Source organism: Chamaea fasciata, unplaced genomic scaffold (genome assembly GCF_029207755.1).
Source record: "Chamaea fasciata isolate MVZ Bird 193981 ecotype frontalis unplaced genomic scaffold, bChaFas1.0.hap1 SCAF_8, whole genome shotgun sequence".
NCBI lineage: Eukaryota > Metazoa > Chordata > Aves > Passeriformes > Sylviidae > Chamaea > Chamaea fasciata.
Window position 1 is genome coordinate 34,995,939 of NW_027094093.1, and position 13,544 is coordinate 35,009,482.

Consider the following 13,544-nt stretch of genomic DNA (forward strand, 5'->3'; position numbering starts at 1 on the left):
AGAAGGGAAAGTATGAGGTGGATAGGGAAAACCAATCTTTTAAACAGCCTTGAGGATGGGGCAGTGTCTCATGCACCCTCCATTCTCATGTCTTAATCTGCCAGCTGCCCTCCTGCGATTTTGAGTGAACGTTGTGGGCCAGTTCTTCTTTAAAAGGTTTACTACTTTATTTTTTCCTTTTTTCTCACATCAAAGCTTTCAGGGTGTCTTTTGCTCTCCCTGGATTCCTACTGGCTTTGTCCTTATTTTGAAACAGCTTTATACTCAGCCTCATGCAGACTGGTGTTTCCAACTCCACAAGTACCCCGTGGTGCTCAACAAATATGAAAATCATCCAGTGTGAGATGGGAGCCCAGAGCAATGTTTCCCTGGATTAGCACCATTATTACTTTTCTCAGTCTGCCTCCATTTGCATTTAAATCTGCACTCGACACCCTGCATGTTTAAGAAACTAGGCAACTTTTTATTTATATATGCACGCTAGCTACCTTGGAAGTTTTCTTCTCTGTCATAATTGAAGGAAAATTTAGTTCAGAACACTCAATCCAGAACTGAATTTATATATATGTCACTTCAGAGTAACAGCACACTAGGGTTTAAGGTGACCATATGATCCCCTGCAGACAGGAGCAGTTGGCAGTATAAAGTTTTAAAATAGCCTTTGTCAACCCAAAAAGCTTTATGCACACTGAGATCTAGAACAATTTTGTTCAGGGAGAAGAGAAGCAATAAAAATTAGCAAGCAGCTCTGTTGATGCAGGGAAGCAACTGCCCCTGCATGAAGTACCCTCTGGTTTATGCAGAAGGGTGAGCTCAGACAGGAGATACAGGAGGATGGAAATTGTTTCTGACAAGAAATATTCCTGTCTGGGAGCAAGGCAGTATTTAAATCAATCATCCTCTGCACCATCTAATGCTCAGCTAGAAATGCAGGTTGGGGAAATCTGTGGGGTGAGCTCTGCTGTCTGTGCAGTGATGTGAGCCTGGGTCAGCAGGTGCCATTCCACACTGGGATGCCCTGTCCCAGCTTTCCTGCCCCGAGTCTTCCAGAACCCATGCAGCCACTTCTAGGGGGCTTGTGAAAAAGCCATCCTCTAATTCTGAGGAATTTCTAGAGGAGTTTTGTGGGCCAAAATAAATAATTTTCAAGCAACTGAAATCCTGTCATAAACCAATAAATTGCCTTTGCTCTGAGGTTTAATGGTATGTGCTCAGCTTAGGCAAGTCACGTCCTCCTCATCCAACCTCCAAATGTGGAGTCTGCAAATCAGATATGATTCTTAAAATTGATCCAAATAGAACACAACACATTTTAATCATTTTCCCATTCCTTTTCAGAGGTGTCCATGGCCATTTCAATGGCCAGCGCCCATGGGCTTTGGCAGATGAGTGCATCCTGGACCCCATGGCTGAGCTGGTTGGTAGGTGTGACGTGGAGGGGAAAATTCATCTTTCTTTCTCCAGAAATAAAACCAAACTTGGCTTCTTTTAAGACTGAAAATCCTGAAACTCTCTAGGCAGAATTTAGTTCCTTTTACTCTTATGTTTGAAAGTGATTTTCTTGTGCGTGGACTAACGCTTTATTTTAAGGCTCTGAGAGATTTAGGGGATGGATGTGTGTGATAATGTATGACCATATGCATATCATGAAATTAATTGCAGCAGAGGGTTTCTTGGAGCATCATAAACCACTTGGACTAACACGCGAAGCCCTTTTAAAGGCCACTTGGTATTACAGAATCTCAGTCACTCTTCCAGAAGTAAAATGATGAACTTTCCCCTTTGATGAATTATTTCTATCTAGACATTTTCTGCTTTTTCTCTTTTCCCTGCCACTAAATCCAGACTCATATATGAGAGCTGCTTATGCCAATGGAGCAGATAATTGGGGCAGGACCTGCTATTGATGAGTTCCCATTACCCTGCTGTCCCCCTTGAGGAGCCTGCAGTGCTGCAGGGCTTTGGCTGGAAGTGCTTCTGGTTATTCCAGAGATTGAGGAGCCCTGGAGACTCCTCCTGGTGAATTTTCCATGAAAGCAGTCAGCTGAGTGGGAATGCAAATTTCCTGTATCACTTCTTACTCCGTGTAGTTGCTGAAATAATCTTTCGCTGGGATTTCCTTCAGAGTTGTTTCTGAAGGGGGAAGAGAAATTATCTTGGCAAGGTCCTTTTCTCCCCAACCCTCCCAGCTGTTGTCAAGGCTAGGTTAGTAGATTTTGGGGAGATCTGGCCCGTATTTCAATGTAGGTGTTGAAGGCAACTCTCAATAGCGACTGTCAGAACTGAATTATCAGGCATTCATTTGTGCCATCACTAAGGAAAAATATTACCCTTATGTTGACCTACTGTATTCTAGATATTGTATCGTAATTTCTCCTCCAACTGCAGACAAGCATTCAATGAGAAAATTATGGTTTTTCTCCTTCAAGAAAAGCAAATGGTGTTGGAACAATTGGGAGCAGAGACATTAAAGAATGTTTCGTGACAAGTTTATTTATAAACTTATAAATAAAATCCCTCTCTGTGAATTCTTTATGAAGTTTCCAAATAGCTAAAATAAGTGGGTGTTATTATTGGAGCAGAACAAATGCAATAAATTATTGTTGTAGTTGGTCTATCCATGATGTAAACACTGAGATAATATAAATATGAGTGTGACTACACTGGGCATCACTGGGTTATGTAGAAAAAGCCCATCTGCAGACTGAAATAAAAATCCCAAAATGCAGATTGAAGGTTCCGATTTTGTAAGTTGCTATTGTTGTACCTGGTGTTGCTCAGGAGGTTGAGAAGTTACTTCTTTTCCTTGCATTACGTTCAAGGGCAAGCTCAGCACCCTCATCCATTAAGCAACATAGGATATAAAAATATGGAAATATAAAGAGGTGAAATGCTAAACACAGTTGATTTAGGGATTTCTCCAGTATGACCTAATTCCCTTGGGCAGCAGTAATTCTTATTCTGGTAGGGTCAAACTAGGAAGCTGTGGATAGGTGGGGAAAGGTGACTTGGAATTTTCAATTGGAAACCTTGAATTTAACTAAGCAGGCAGTCAAGAATTTCTCTTATGCCATATTCCCAGGCACCCAAATTAATAATCAAGCTAAGACCACTGGTGTTCCTCACAGGAGAGAGCAAGCCAAGCTTCCCTAAAAAACAGCTGGAAGCTTCTGAGTTTTCATCTTTCTGTGCATCCCCTTCTGTGACTGTTTGCTTTGTTTGCAGAACGTGGAGCCCCATGGCAGGCTGAGCCCTGACCTCCTGCCACTGCCACTGCCAGGGTCCCCCTGGCCTCAGCTGCAGGTTAAAAGTCACTGCAGAAAGCAGAGAATGGAGCTGGGACCTTTTTACCCTTAACCATCTGTCTTGGAGAGGCTGCCAACTAAGTTTCTATTTTAATATTAATTTAACTACATGAGGCATTGTAGGTGTAAGGAGATGGAAATGAGAACTGCGCTTGAATTTCATCTAATTGCTCTTCCATCTCCTTACTCTCCTTTTACTTACCAAGCTCCATGTGACACCAGTGCTTTTACATCACCACGGCTTAACCACAATGAACTTATTATCATCTTCTTCATGGCCAACAAATGTTCCAAAATTTTCAATAAAAATTTTGAATGAAGTCATCCTAACACTAACCTATTTTTTTGTTTTTAAAATTATTTCCTGGGAAGTGGTTCCTGTTGTTTTCCTCAAGGATAAAAGGCATGGTTTGGATTCAGTTCTCCAGAATTTTTGGGGTTTTGTTTGATTAAATTGTAAAATGCAGTATAGGCTCACATGAGGCCCTCAAATTTATGTGCAGGGTTTTGTTTAGAAAATACCCTCATGGCTTTTTTTCAGGACACAGGGGATTCTTAGTGATTCTTAGAATGCAGATGAATTAATATTTCCCAAATAATGGATGTATCATAGTAAATTCCAATTTTTAAAATTGTAGGCAATAGTGAAGAGGCTAGAAGGATAAATGGAGGGAATAAAAAGCTACGTTAAAATGCTCTTTTCAATGTGATATTCCACAGATTCATGAAATGGTTTGGGTTGGAAGGGATCTTAAACTTCCAACCCTCACAATTTATGTTTAAGTACCATTTTCCAAGAAAAAATAATATTGATTATGTATGAGTACGTAGCTGAATGAATTCTGAATTTACTTTCTTATTGACTTTAATGTCGGGACAATAAGAGAATTTTACTGTGTTTCTAAGTCGGTGTTGAACGTGTTATGGAGGAGGAGGAGGAAGAATTGTCATTTCTCACCCTAAATAGTGGTAGCAAGTAAAACTCTTTGGTGAGATTTATTCAGGAATGGACCAAAGACTGTAAAACACCTTTGTCTGCTTAATGGTTTATAGTGCACGAGCACCTTGCTTATTAAACGCAGTCACATTTTCTTGTTCAATGAAAGTTACAGTAGTAAATATGTCGTGAAATGAAGAGTCAAGGTCAGTGGAGGCCAAAGATTTTTTTTTTTCCTGCGCCCACACCAAGTGGCAGAACGCAGTGAAGGCAATCTCTGCTTCTCCTACCAGACTTTATTAAAACATTACAACCTTGGCAGGATCACCGTCTGATGGAACAAGATTAACTGTGTGGCTGCTGCCGCACGACGTGCTCGGGCAGGTCTCTGTTGAGGGAAGACTGAACGCTGAGCAGATTTGGAGTGACTTTGAGTGATAAGGATTATTTGAAATAACCAAAATGTTTTCGAAATTGGGGCCCTCAGCCTTTTTCCAATCATTTTACAACATGCTTTTTGCTCGCTCCACCGAGGATCAGACTTCCCCAGCAGTCAGGGAGGAGAAGGATGGCAGTGTCTGCCTAACGCAATCATAATTGTCTCTGAAGTTATACTTTGCAAACGCTGCTTCCTTTTATTAAAGAGGAGATTTATCACACAGAACATGCAGGTTTTAGCCTGTCCTGGAGATACGGTATAAAGTTAGGAAATAAGGAAGGCAAACATAATTTTGTCTCCCGTGTGCCGGGTCTTTGAATATTGTAATAGGTTAATTGGATCATGGAAAGGTTGTTTTCCGAAATGCAGCGCAGGTTATAAAGGATAACAGTTTCCCAATGACATGGATGAGGTTTGTTTTGTGGGCATGAAATTCAATAATGGAAGGCTTTTAATAAATATATAATTTACGGAAGACCAAGACTTACATGACAAATGTAGTGTCATATTTAATTTGGAATGCTAGCATGCAGCTAGAAGTGATCTACAGGTTAACCATTTGCTTTATACAGAATCAGTACAGCAGGCAGAGGATTGCTCATGCAGAATTTTCTGTGAAAGCCACAGATTTCACAGAAGGAGCAGAGGGACAAATAAGAACAATACTATTTCTCGACTTGATCCTGTCCCCTTTTTCAGCCTCAAGAGTTCCATAGAAATATTAAGACTGCAAATAATACTGTTTTGAGCTGCAATCACTCTCTCTAGCTGTCTCCTGGATCTGCACAAGAAAACCCCAAAGTGACTTCTTCCAGTAGCATGGAGCCTGCAGATGCAATGCTACCAGAGGGAAGAAAAGAAAGCAAAGGAGAGGAGTTTAAGTGAAGAAAAAAAGCTTATTTTTCCCTATGAAGAACTAGTCCTTCATATATTTCTTTCCACAAGCCTGATAATGTTCCTGGTGTCTGAAAGAGGAGGGAGCTTATTCATGACATCTGGTTTTTGTTGTGGCTCATCCCCGGGACTGATCATTCCCAGTCACTGACACCTGTTTTCCAAATCCTTCTGTCCAAAACCTGGAGATTTCAGCCACACGTGGAAATGTCCTTGAACACCACAATGAGAACAGTGCTTGGATTTTCCTGTGCTGGCAGAAGCTGAGGCCTGATGGGAGGAATGCATGAATGAATTATAATCAGAGATTTCCATGTTCTTTGGCTGTATTTGCTTGTATTGGGTTGAAAACAATATATTTTATATATCTTTTATATGGAAGATTATAGAGGTTGTATCTTTTTCCCTCTGCTGACAAAACACTCACTCTGTGAATTTTAACTGCTTAGGATACGGTGACATTGTGGCAGTGTCCCCAAGGCAGGGACAGAAAAACTCAGGCTTCAGTTTTCCTTTTCTCGTGGCTCCCCTTGCCTTTTTATATCCCCAAATCATCTTTTCCTTCCTCTTTATCGATTCCAAAAGTGGCTGCTGCCCTCCCTGCCCACCTGCATTTCTCTTCATCCCTCCCTCTCAGCACCTTCTCTCCACGTTTGGTGAATCTGTGAGGATCAGGACAAGGTGCATGAGCACATCTCCCATCTGAAGAACACTCTCAAGGTATTGATTTGTCTCAAGGATGAATTTCTGCTTTTCAACAACAGACACCAAGCAGACCAGAAGGAAAAAGGAATTGATTTTCTCCATATCTTGGTGCCACCCTGCCCAGTGCACAGCTTCCTCTCCTGCCTAAAGCCTTTCACCAGGGCTTGACAAATGCTAGAGAGTTTGTTACTAAATACTTGCTCACAACAATTAGTTGTTACTAATTAGCTCTGCCTGTGATTTGCTGTAGTCCAAAGGCATCTGTTATTATCCTCCTTGGAGCAATGTGGGTATGGCTTTGTGTGAAGCTGCTACATTAATAATGGTCTGTTATATCCAATAGGTCAGTTTTGCTTATTTCATTTTTTAATTAGGGATGAGATTTATCTTGATATTACAGCAACCACTTACAACAGATGATTATCTCAGTATGTTTTCTCACTTGTGTTGCAGATGAACTTCTGACAAAAATAAGTCTTCGAGTCTTGCTTTACATATAGTCTTTGTGACCTCTCTTGTCTGAGGTATTCAAGATAATAAATCCACTGGTGGTTTGCTGGGAAATGGAAATATTTCATTGTTTTTTTGTTTTCTGTGTTTGACCTGAAAAAATAAATATTTCCCTTTCAGTGCAGTGTTGAGAGTCAGATAAGAAATCTTTTTATTTCACTCTGATGACACCTCAAATGTTTGTTTCCTTTCTGGGCTTTGGAGAGAGAGTGACTGAATTCAAGCTTTTGCTTCCTCACCACTGTTCTATATTTCTCTGAAATTTTAAAGAAAAACTCCAACCATTTTTAAAACTTTTTATCTTTTTTATTATTTCAGGGGCCAAAAGGCAAGAAATAGCCTTAATGAATGGGCTGACTGTTAACTTGCACCTTCTGATGGTATGCCTTTATGATGCATATTTCATCTTGTGTTGACAAGTATTTTTCTCCTTGCTTTGTGTGTGTGTGAGAAAGTGTTTTCTGAGAACCTCACAGAGACAGCACTGGGTGACAGATTAAGTTTTTAAGCCTTGGGAGTTGTATCTTGAATAATGTAAGTGTAAGACCTGGCCTGACTCAATATTAAGCAGGAAAGCTGGACAGAGAAATATTTTCAAGGACTTTGTAGGGGAAATTTGAGTTGTCTCACATGTGTTCTATGTCAGTTGCCAGAGGAAATCTTATTATTTAAGAAACATTTACAAGTAACTTCTCAAATTTCAATTCCACACCAGATTTCAAAGTTAAGGAAACAGAAGCTCAACTGTGAGCAAGACAAAGCTGTACTATCAGCCAAGCTTAAAATGGAGCTGCATACAAGAGATGACACTTAGAATTATGGTATTTTATACGTGCCTAAAATGTGCTAAAGCATTTTGATTTGCAGGCCGTAGCGACCATAAATGTGTCTCATTTACGCTCAGGTGTCCCTGCGGCTGAATAAAGCCTGTCTCTGGTTCTCCAGTATTTCCAAAGATTTGGTTCAACTGAACGTAGACGTGAAGCTTGGCTTTGCGTGGTTCTCACAACAAGGTTTATCACTTGGATCTGCTCCTCTGTCTCTGACCTTTTTAAATTAATGACCCTGGAGCAGGGCAGGGTGGGCCAATTCACAGGGCTACTCTGCCCTGAATTAGGTGTGAATTTCTTGACTTCCCAGGCCGTGCAGAGAGTTGTGTAACCCAAGATAACTTGAGGAGGGCTTGCAAGTCTTCGTAATCCTGGCACAGTGGCCAGGAACTAATAAAAGACCACCCACATATACGCGCTGAGATCAGGTCTTTGGTCAGCCTTGCTTTGGAGTAAGGGATGATTCCATAACTAAAGTTTTAGGGCGGGGATGGAAATCTAATTCTTATTCACTGCCTGCTGTTCTTCAGCCGCCGCTTTTGATTGCTGGATGGAGCTGGGTGAAATCCCAGCTTCCCCGGCTGCAGTCAAAGCTTTGCCATTGATTCCTGTAAGTGCAGGTTTTCGCTGCTGGGTTTTGGTGGCCTTTGTTATGGATATGTGAAATACAGGATTATAACACTTTCCTACTTTGATAAATGTTATACGGACAAAGAAATATTTGTAATTTCTGGAGGATTCTCTGCATGAAAGTAAAGCAGTCTTTATTAAGTTATATGCTGGGAGCATCTTTCTCAGCTCTGCTTAGATAAATTTCAATATTTCTTTCTTTTTTTTTTTTTTCCTTAACAGCTATCTTTCTTTAAGCCTACTCCAAGACGCTATAAAATTCTTCTAGAAGCAAAAGCCTTTCCCTCTGACCATGTAAGAAATTAATATTTCACCATATTTGTATTATTAATCATATTTTCCCAAAGAATATAAGTAGTATGATTTGAATATTTATTAGCTCATCTTGTCCAAGTAACATTACAATAAAAAAAATCTGTCAGAAGCCTTTGAGCTCAGCATATTTTACAGATCGTAGCTTTATTCCTTTTGTTCCAATAAGAAGTGTTGCATGAGGAAAAGAATGAATGGGTGCATTGATTTATTAGTCTTTTCAAAGACATTGAGCAAACTACTGGCCTAAATCAACTAAATTTGTAAATGTTTTATTAATTCTTGTTGCTGTTTTACTTTATGAAACCAAATCAATACAAACTCACAACATTAGCACTTATATCCCCCCAGACAGAGATGGAAATGTTTGTTCTTAGCACTTTAGATTACTAGTTCAAACATAATTTGTCTGCTATAAAATAAGAGACAATAGCCAGTGCATCAGAGTTTCAAGCAAATTAATCTTTGGGTTTGTGGGCCACCGCTACTTTATCATCAGCACCATAAACTCCTGGAAAATGATAACAAATTTGATCTCTAAGGTGCTGTAAAAGTGACTCGAGCTACTAACAGGTTTATTTGTGATGAAGATGCTGGCACAGATGTATAAAACTCAAATTGCTTTTATTCTAAGTAATGTTCAGATTAATCCCACATTTGTTCCACGTGCACTTGTACATTTTCACTCCATCCTCTTAAATTCCTATGGCACTTCAGTAATAATCTCTGCAACTGTCATCGCTTCAGTTCCTGTCATGAAATTTTAATCTCTTTTATACGGTTGTTTGATGATTGTTATTTGATCTCCAGGACCGTTATTTATCAATAAAATCGGCAGATAGGATTTTTTTAAAAATGGCTTGAGCATTTAAAACTCTTATTTCCCTCCAGCTGTGCAGGAAATAGAAGAGGTGAGAATGTCACGGGGCAGGATGTCTGTGCTGGCCAAACCTCGTTTGTATTGGCAGCAGGGCATGTGGGTACCCAGGGCTCCTGGAGTAGAGATGCTCAGTCCTCCTTGGCTGTTATCCCTGCAGGTTTGGTTTTCTGCCCTCTGGTGAAGTGCATCCATCACACCACAGAACCATGGAGTGGTTTAGGTAGGAAAGGACTTCAGGATCATCATGTTCCCACCCCTCTGCCATGGGCAGGAATGCCACCCACTGGATCAGGTTGCTCAGGGCCCCATATCCACCCTCACTTTGCTCCATGGATTTCATCCCGAGGGATTCAGGCTTTGACTTTGTCCTTGCAGTCTCTCTCAAGAATTAAATTCAGATCTTTTTCAATCCAAAGGGAATCTGTGGATTTCTCAGTGGAGTTGGATTATGCTTTCAAGCATTATTTTTAGCAAAAGGCAAGACACCCTAACCCCTTTCTCAAGTCCCGATGTGTTTGTCCTTTTTTTCCCTCGTAGTTGTTTATCATGTGCTTGTCTTAATGTTGTCTGCATGGAATTCTCTTCCAGTATGCCATGGAGTCCCAGCTCCGACTGCACGGGCTGGATGTGGAGAAAAACATGGTCCTGCTGCAGCCACGGCAGGTTGGTGAGGAGTCTGCCACTTCTGCTTGCTGCCACCAAGGGCAGAAACACGTTTCATGTGGAAGCACGCATATATTCTCAAATTTTCTAGCGTATGAGCTGTAATCTGTGTTTATTAAAATCTAGATGAAATTAGTGAATCATAAACACATATGTTTCAGCATATATTTTTGACATTAAACCCCATTTTATAATTGCTGATTCAATATCTGGTTTTCCCAGAAGAGCAAGAACAACAACAAAAAAGCCATTTTCTCTATTTTTCCTATTTCCAAAAAAAAAAAAAAGAAAAAAAAAAAAAAAAAAGAAAAAGCAAACTGGCAGCATCCTGAGTCACCTGCAAAATATAGTAACTCATTGAGAATGCCCAATGTCCTTTGAATGTCCTGAGGTAAGAGATTGCCATAACACGAGCACCACTGTGTCTGCATCAGCACGGGCTCAGGGAAAGGTCTGCTCTGGGTAATATGCAATTCAGATTAATTTGAAAGGCTGCCTCGCTTCACTTCTGCAGCATTAAGAACTTTGTCACCTAACTATAAACCAAGGGTGACCTTTTGCTTCTGAAATCTGAGTCATCTTGTGAGTAAAGAGCCCACTCCTGAACGCTTGATAGATTTGCAGAGATTGTTGAGATAATAACAGTGCCTTGCAATTCAACCATCTTGCCCAAGCTTTTTTCAGTAACAAGTCTAATTCAATTCTAGGTTTTCACTGCCTAATTGATCCCTAGGTGGTGGTATGTTTTACAAGTTCCCTTGCCAGGAAGACAGGAGGAGGATGGGGCAGTAATTTTCCTGTAAAGAATCAAAAATGAGGTTGATTTTTTTTTTTTCTTGTGGTTGAAATTCTTCTATATTTAATGACCACAGGTTTGGGGATTTTTGTACTTTTGATGATGTGAGACATTGTTTTTGAAATATGAATATGGCAGGTTTATAATAGCTTCCTGTGGGATACCAAGTTTATCAGAAAAGTACAGAGTGAAACTGATAGACAACTTTCAAATCTTGTGGGTGTAACAAATTTCAGATGCCACTTAAAAATCATTAGATATTCTGTCTGCACCAGGAATTTTTGACTGTAAATTAAAACTGTCAGAAATATTAAAGAGTATGAAGCATGTTAGAGTATGAAGTGAATAGGCTTTTTATAACAGGCACCTCCAAGGTTGACTTGTTAAAGATTATTTTTTGAGGTTACTTTCTCATAGGCTATTTCATAGCACTGCCTTTGTATATCATTACCAAGACAAGGGTTTGCTTTTGATCTCCTTATGCAAGCAGCCTGGCTCATGGTAAAATATAGATTATGGAATAAGGAATGACAATGTCAATACTACCAGAGTCGATGTAAAATGTGTGCTTTAACTTTGTTTTAGGGGGAGGAGACCTTGAGGACTGAAGATATCCTGGCTGTAATTGAGAAGGAAGGGGACTCTATTGCTGTCATTCTGCTCAGTGGGGTGCAGTACTACACGGGGCAGTTGTTTGACATCCCTAAAATAACAAAGGCTGGCCAAAAAAAGGTAGGATTGCTCCAGATGTGTCCTTTCCATACCAATTTTAGATCAGTTTTCTCTGTGAAATATTTTAATGTCAGTTTTTCTGAAGTTCTTTTGTGGAACAAAACACGGAAATTTTTACCAGAGACCAGTAGGTCTCTGGTAAAATGTAAAAGCACTCTGTGCCCAGACCCTTTGGGGACTGTGTGCTGCATGAAGAAATAGCCCTGTGGGAGCAATCTTTCAGGCAGATGAATGTTAAACTATTTGGAAAAGGTAATTCATGGGTATTAACTTTGACATGGCTTTTCTTGAAGGGTAGAATACCAAGAGCCTCAGTGAAGAAGGAGGAGGAGGAGGCAATCACAGCTCTAATCTGTCTTTGAAAGTTAGTTTGTGTAAGATTCCTGAGCTTTTTCAGCAGTCTTTCTTGATTTTCCTCCCTTCCTGTAGCCATGCTATGGCAGATTTTTCCTCCCTTGAGCAGGGAGGTGAGCTCCTCACGTCACCAGCGCTGCTCAGACTCCACTGATGAGTTTTCCAGAGACAGGCACAATGTGGAGTACATCAACGTCACCAGATGAGTGCATTTTAGTGATGACTCAGCCTTCAGAGCTTGCAGGCAGTGTGTTCTGTGGACATAGCTGTAACACTCTTTAACCATCTCCCAATTGCCTTAGGAATCCAGGAGAAAATAGTTTTTAATTAAGTTGTCTTATCAACAGGAGGTCATCAGACTTGCCATGGTGGCAGCCTTTTACTGGATGCACCTTACCTCACACAAGATTAAACCACTGAAGGGTAAACTTATTTAGTATCACTGGATTTTTTGGCAAACCAGCTAACTCTTTATATTTGATGGTTTAACTCCCTGGAGAGGTTCCTACCTCACAGCACTCTGTACATCTCCTGTAGCTGTGGGTTTGGCAGTGGAATTTTTTCTGGACGTCAGGGCATAAGTTATGTTGACGGCAAGAGATGGTAAAGTCCCCCTGGAAGAGCAGAGCAGGTGTGAGAGCTGGTGGAGGGCCCGTGGGATATAAAAAGGGAATGTTCTCACAGAGCAGCACCTGGTGTTAAAACACAGCGTTAAAAACAGTACAAAACAAACCCAACTTCTGACACGGATGTAGAAAAGCAGGGTGAAAAGGAACGTGGGGAGTCAGCTGCAGGGGAAGTGGGCTTGTGTAGAAGCTCCAAAAGCAACACCATCACTGTGCTTTCCTGAAGTGTCTGCCAGTACCTTGCTGACCACAAAAAAAAAAGAAAAAAAAAAAAAAGAAAAAAAAATCACAATTCCACCGTGCTGGAATGTTAGAAAGGGAAGACAGGTTATTAACAGGATGATGCCACCCACTGCTCTTCTCTCTCTCTCTCCTGGTGGCAGCAGAGCTTTCCTTCAGCTGCCAACACCTACATGTCTTCAGTGCTGCTTCCCAGAAAGCCACTCCCTGATGTGTCTGAAAGGTGTCTGAGAAACAGAGAAAGAAATCTTTCTTCCTTCCCATAAAGATGAGCAACCTGGAAAAAACCTTTTGATTTACCACCTCTCCAAAGATGCTCTCTGGACTGTGGGCTGCAGTCTTGGATATGTGGATGAGATGCAGTTTCACTGATAGCTCTAAACTGCCCCAAAGTGGTGTTCTGGGAGAGAGTAGTCACTCACAGCTTATTACATAGAGGGAAAATGGATGTGATGTTTATAAAATCTGAGGAGATAAACAGGACTTGGTGGAGAAAGATTAAAATTTCTGGAAAGCAGTGCAAAGAATAATATTATTAACTCAGGGGTATGGGCTTCCACAGGGATGCACACAAAAACACAACACACTTCACCCAGAGACTGTATCATGTTCCCAAAGAGGAGAGCAATTTGTGACAGCAATTCAGCATTCCAGCAGGAACAGGTAGATGTCAAAGGCCTGTTTCCATCTG

General features: G+C 40.7%; 1 protein-coding gene across 3 annotated transcripts in view; it reads left to right on the plus strand.

The window, feature by feature from the left end:
- KYNU (kynureninase) overlaps positions 1-13,544 on the plus strand; it is a 58,862-nt gene that overhangs the window by 16,027 nt on the left and 29,291 nt on the right. For all 3 annotated transcript variants that reach the window (XM_066190403.1, XM_066190401.1, XM_066190402.1), the window contains 5 exons: positions 1,339-1,421; positions 7,109-7,170; positions 8,473-8,544; positions 10,031-10,105; positions 11,487-11,633. In XM_066190403.1, the coding sequence (XP_066046500.1) occupies positions 1,339-1,421; positions 7,109-7,170; positions 8,473-8,544; positions 10,031-10,105; positions 11,487-11,633 (439 nt within the window). The remainder of the gene's footprint in view (positions 1-1,338; positions 1,422-7,108; positions 7,171-8,472; positions 8,545-10,030; positions 10,106-11,486; positions 11,634-13,544) is intronic.